This window comes from Castanea sativa, chromosome 1 (genome assembly GCF_040712315.1).
Source record: "Castanea sativa cultivar Marrone di Chiusa Pesio chromosome 1, ASM4071231v1".
Lineage (NCBI taxonomy): Eukaryota > Viridiplantae > Streptophyta > Magnoliopsida > Fagales > Fagaceae > Castanea > Castanea sativa.
Window position 1 is genome coordinate 55,430,515 of NC_134013.1, and position 5,873 is coordinate 55,436,387.

Sequence of the window (5,873 nt, forward strand, 5' to 3'; positions counted from 1 at the left end):
AGATTTTCGAATTTAGAGAGATATTGAGAGAGATCAAGAATTCTCACTATTTCTTAGATTCATGGACCCAATTCAATTCAGTGGGATCTTTCATTCACATTTTTTCCATCAAGAACGTTTTATAAAACTCTTGGACTCCCGAATTTGGAGTATCTTACTTTCACGCAATTCACAGGGTTCAACAAGCAATCAATATTTCACGATCAAGGGTGTAGTACTATTTGTAGTAGTGGTCCTTATATGTCGTATTAACAATCGAAAGATGGTCGAAAGAAAAAATATCTATTTGACAGGACTTCTTCCTATACCTATGAATTTCATTGGACCCAGAAATGATACATTGGAAGACTCTTTTGGCTCTTCCAATATCAATAGGTCGATTGTTTCGCTCCTGTATCTTCCAAAAGGAAAAAAGATCTCTGAGAGCCTTTTCCTGGATCCGAAAGAGAGTACTTGGGCTCTCCCAATAACTAAAAAGTGTATCATGCCTGAATCTAACTGGGGCTTGCGGTGGTGGAGGAACTGGATCGGAAAAAAGAGGGATTCCAGTTGTAAGATATCTAATAATGAAACCGTCGCTGGAATTGAGATCTCATTCAAAGAGAAAGATATCAAAGTTTAAAAATCACTCGTTTCAAATTATGAACCAAATGAGATTTTGCTATAGTACTTTTGCAAATACAAGAGTCCCGTTAGTTTATGCAAAATGATTTTTTAATTATTTTTATGCATTTCTTGATGGCGAAGAAAGATAGTAGATAGTAATTAAATAGAGTTGCAAAATTATTTTTTATTTTTTTATGCGTTCTGGAATGTGAAAGAAGATAGCGAACAGTAAGTGTTGTGTGTGAAAAGAGAGAAACAAAAATTTTTTTTTAATATTTTAATGAAATAGAGTGTTTAAAAAAAATAGATTTTGGAGTATTGAAAAATAGTTAGCTTAAAAAAAAAAAAGAGGTAGTTTAGTTAAGCCCATTAACAAACCCATCTCGAGAATATGAACACGGGCGGGTTTGATCTGACATCACAGATTCACAATTCACAACCCATATACCCATTCCCATTGAAACTCGGTTTAAATCCAGGGGTAAATCCGGAAAGACGAAAAAAGACACCGGCCCTTCAAAATCCCTGTGTTTTTAGTTCTCTTTTTTTTTTTTCACACACACACACACTCACACACTCACTAAACCAACAAAAAAAAAAAAGGAGCCTTCTTCGCTATCGTTCCTCAACTCCGCGGCGTAGATCCGAGGAGTTTGGGAAACCCTAATTACTTCACACAACAAAAACCAATACTACTACCCTTCTCTTCTACTTCACTTTTCACCGATCAACAGGTCTCTCTCTCTCTCTCTCTGATTCGATGCTTGATTTTGATCTGAATCTCACTGTTGTATCAGACCTATTATCCTTATTATTATTTAATTAATAATTTTCTCCAGTTTATTTCTTCGTATTCGATCTGTTAATTTTTGTGATTTAGCTATTGCGGTTTTGATTAATCGATCTGTACGTGTCGCTGTGATCTGCTAAACTTTTGTTAATTTATTATTATTATTATTATTATTATTATTATTTTGTATTTTGATGATTCTCATAATCTTTTTATCTCCGAGGCGATTGATTAGTTGAGTTATTTGTTATTCTGTTAATGCTTCTGATGTTAGTAATAATAGTTTTCGTTTTTGATTTCCTGTTTGGTTGCCGAGAAAGCTGAGGTAAAATAGAATTCATAATTTTTTTTTCCTAATATTGTTGTGTTCTTTGAAAATTTAGTGGAAAAATGCCATTCTAAGCTGATTAGTGTATTCAGCGAATTATATTTGTATCCATGGAATTTTAAAATTTTATCTAGGTATGAAATTTGTGATTTTTATATGCATAACAAAGGAATCAGATACAGCACCAGCTTCTTTGTGCATGATATTATATGTTGCAAATTAACTTGTTAGGTGTTTGCTTTGGTGGTTATTCGCGATGCTGTGTTTGTATGCTAAAGCTAGGTACCTAGGTTTATGTCTTGTGTTCCTTTTGTTTTTTGCTTTTATTTATTTATTTATTTTTTATGACTATTGTATTAGCTTATGTTGTTTATCTGTGGTTTTTTCTATTTTTTTGCGAGTATGATAATTTTAGTCTAAAATTTTAATAAAGCCAATGTTTCAAAGAGAGATTATTTTAAATGGTTATTCTTGTAAAACTTTTGGCTTTTGTTTATTATATCAAAATCCCCGTTTCTATACATGGTATTTTGGTTTATCACTTTGTGAACTATTATGGAGTTCTGATCTAAGAAGCATGGGCACACCAAACTGGCACATGTCCTTGCCAAACATTTTGGGACACTCCTGCATGAGGAAAGCAATATTTTTTTACATTAAAAAAAAAGAAGAAGAAAATTCTTTGATTTATGGATACAACTTAAAATAAACATAAAATATGCCTGTATATATTTATTTATTAATTAATTGTTGTATCCCCATCATGTCGTGTCCTAATTTTCAAGAATTGCTGTGACCATGTCTTTTCTGTGTTGGTGTTCGTGTCTGTGCTTCTTAGGTTCTGATACATATGATTTATTAAAATATGCCAGGCTTGTAGAGTTTCTAGTTATTACACGTACACTCACACTCTTGCTCTTCCCCCCCCCCCCCTCTCTCTCCTGTTTGTGTACATGCATGGACAGATTGTATTACATAGATTGGAATATTCATGCAATGTTTATGTGGTTGGTGATATTTTGTTATGGACTATTGTCTTACCTTTTACAGTCATGGCGGCACCAGAGGGGTCACAATTTGATGCTCGTCAGTTTGATGCTAAAATGGACGAGTTGTAAGAATTTTTCCCGATCTTCTATCCTTTTTCCAGTTACTTGTTTTGTTATTGACTGTGAGAGAGTTTGTGTCCATTGAATTTTGTCAAAGGGTATTGCAATTTGGGTGCTAATTCCTTGTGCTTTGTTTGATGAATTGATGGTAACAGACTTTCAGCTGATGCTCAGGACTTCTTCACATCATATGATGAGGTTTATGAAAGTTTTGATGCTATGGGATTGCAAGAGAATCTTCTGAGGGGGATTTATGCTTATGGTAGATCTAATCATAATTTCTTTTTTTCTTTCTTTTTTTTCTTATAGTTAAGGTTATATGATAATGTACCACAACTTAAAATTTCTTGCTTCAATTATGACTGCTTAGTTTGGTTTTGGTTTTGGTTTTGCAAGTATGAGTTGGTCTTCTTAGATGAGGATTAAGAGCTAGCTCTATTGTTGGTTTGTAAGAAAAATTGTGAATGGTTGGGTGAACATGAATTTATGTTTATTTTTTTTGGTATAAATTTGTTTGTGAAGGAACACAGACACAAACTGTTTTACTTTGCTTTCCATTTCTTTTGGATCCCATCTGATTGCCTAATGTGTGTTAACAGCTGCTGCGGTAACAAAAGTTTTTAAGCCTTGTAGAGATGAGTAAAATGTGCTCAGATAGATTAGTCTGTCAGCTGTATGTGCTAGTTTGTTTTGTCAGAGTTTGTAATTGCTGGTATTGTGTTTGTTAGAGTGTGTGATGTTTTAGAAGTCCTGTTTTGGTTCATTTGTTTTGCAGTTTTAAGTACTCCTCACTCTTGAGTCATTTGACTCTTATGTTCTGTACTGTGTTTCTTTTGATCAATAATATTTCTGATTCAGCCAAATATATATTTTTTCTCTTGAAGGATTGTATGCGTCTTCCTTTCGATTTGCACTTTTCAATGTACAATTCAATGCTAAGGTTGGATATTTCCTTGTGTAGGTTTCGAAAAACCCTCTGCTATTCAGCAAAGGGGAATTGTACCCTTCTGTAAGGGTCTTGATGTTATTCAACAAGCTCAATCTGGAACTGGAAAGACAGCTACTTTCTGCTCTGGTGTTTTGCAACAACTTGACTATAGTGTGACGGAATGCCAAGCTTTGGTCCTGGCACCCACTAGAGAGCTTGCTCAACAGATTGAGAAGGTGATGCGGGCACTTGGAGACTATCTTGGTGTAAGAGTACATGCTTGTGTTGGTGGAACAAGTGTTCGTGAAGATCAACGCATTCTGTCTAGTGGGGTTCATGTTGTTGTTGGCACTCCTGGTCGTGTGTTTGATATGCTGCGAAGACAGTCACTTCGTCCTGATTACATCAAGATGTTTGTATTGGATGAGGCTGATGAAATGCTTTCCCGGGGTTTCAAGGATCAGGTCCTTTTTGACTCTCTCTCTTTCCCCTTCCTTTTCATCTTAGGTCCAATATATTGTATGACAACTTTAATCTGTATTGCCTGTCATTTTAGCATTCTTTTTAACTAATGAAGTCTGTAACTTTAATGTCAGGTTTTCTTAAACATTGAACTAATTATGACCCATTTAATCAATCAATTGAAATCTTTAAATGAGAGTATACTAAGTAGCAGCAACTGGAAATATCAAGGGTTACTGAACCCCACTTATTTCATATGATGGGAACTTTTACTAGGGAATTGCTCCCTATCTTGCTCTTTACACACATATCTAATTAAATGTGTTGCACTGGGTACATCTTAGATGCTTCAATATTGCATTAACATTAAAGAGTGTTCATGAATTTAAAGTACCTTGCAGTTCATAGATCCATGATTGTGATATGGGTTTCTGCTTTCAGCTTCCTTGGTACATACATTAAATGTTTTTGTTAAAAAGTATATAAGTTGTTGGAATCTGAATTTAAAAGCTCTCTTAAATGTTACTGTACTAGTTCTAATATTAATTGTTTTTGCTGTCAGATCTATGATATTTTCCAGCTTCTACCATCAAAGATTCAGGTTGGGGTATTCTCTGCCACAATGCCACCTGAGGCCCTTGAGATTACTAGGAAGTTTATGAACAAACCTGTTAGAATTCTTGTGAAGCGTGATGAGCTCACCCTGGAGGGTATAAAACAGTTTTATGTTAATGTTGATAAGGAGGAGTGGAAACTTGAGACACTCTGTGATCTTTATGAAACCTTGGCCATCACCCAGAGTGTCATTTTCGTGAACACGAGGCGCAAGGTTGATTGGCTTACAGACAAGATGCGGAGCCGTGACCACACAGTCTCAGCCACCCATGGTGATATGGACCAGAATACAAGAGACATTATCATGCGGGAATTCCGTTCTGGATCATCTCGTGTCCTTATAACAACTGATCTTTTGGCACGTGGTATTGATGTCCAGCAGGTCTCCCTTGTTATTAATTATGATCTCCCAACACAGCCAGAGAACTATCTGCATCGTATTGGACGTAGTGGACGGTTTGGTAGGAAGGGTGTTGCCATCAACTTTGTAACAAAGGATGATGAGAGGATGCTGTTTGACATCCAGAAGTTCTATAATGTTGTAGTTGAGGAGCTGCCATCAAATGTTGCTGATCTCCTCTAAAGAGATTTTGTTTTGTTTAGTAGAGAAAGACAGATTCTGTTTGGTAATTGTCATTTGATATGTTTCTTTGTTTTCCTTTGCCAAGTCTTGTCTTATAGGTCTAGTGTCTTTATTTTAAGATGTTCGAGTTTTGGACTGTTTTAAGTGGTACTTGCAGTGTAGAAACCATCTTTGCCTGACATGGTATGATGTTTGTATGTGTTTTTTATATAAAGCAGTTGCAATTTTGTTGAAGTTTTTGAAGTTATATATATAACTCTATTCTGTCATTTTGGTTAAATTCTCAGAGGTTTTGCTTGTTTCTTATTGACTATTGTACCTTGTTTATCAACCATAATTCGTCTTTCTTTTCAAAAGGAGATTCATGAGAAAATCTCAAAGAAAGTCTCTGAGTAGTGGTGGTCTTATTATTTAACCCATGGTGTTTGTAACCAATGGGGAATTAAGCGTTT

At 35.2% G+C, this 5,873-nt stretch overlaps 1 protein-coding gene across 1 annotated transcript; it reads left to right on the forward strand.

The window, feature by feature from the left end:
* Positions 1 to 1,138: 1,138 nt before the first annotated feature.
* LOC142622829 (eukaryotic initiation factor 4A-2-like) lies at positions 1,139 to 5,655 on the forward strand. Its single transcript, XM_075796383.1, has 5 exons — positions 1,139 to 1,340; positions 2,775 to 2,838; positions 2,989 to 3,095; positions 3,795 to 4,225; positions 4,786 to 5,655. Exons 2-5 carry the CDS (start codon positions 2,777 to 2,779, stop codon positions 5,419 to 5,421), a joined length of 1,236 nt encoding a protein of 411 aa, XP_075652498.1. The 5' UTR covers positions 1,139 to 1,340; positions 2,775 to 2,776; the 3' UTR covers positions 5,422 to 5,655.
* The last annotated feature ends 218 nt before the right edge of the window (positions 5,656 to 5,873 follow it).

Excerpts from the sequence above, each read along its gene's own strand:
- LOC142622829 (XM_075796383.1), top strand. The coding sequence starts at position 2,777 with ATGGCGGCACCAGAGGGGTCACAATTTGATGCTCGTCAGTTTGATGCT. Across the intron at positions 2,839-2,988 it reads GATGCTAAAATGGACGAGTT|ACTTTCAGCTGATGCTCAGG; the intron begins GTAAGAATTTTT and ends TGATGGTAACAG. Across the intron at positions 3,096-3,794 it reads GAGGGGGATTTATGCTTATG|GTTTCGAAAAACCCTCTGCT; the intron begins GTAGATCTAATC and ends TTCCTTGTGTAG.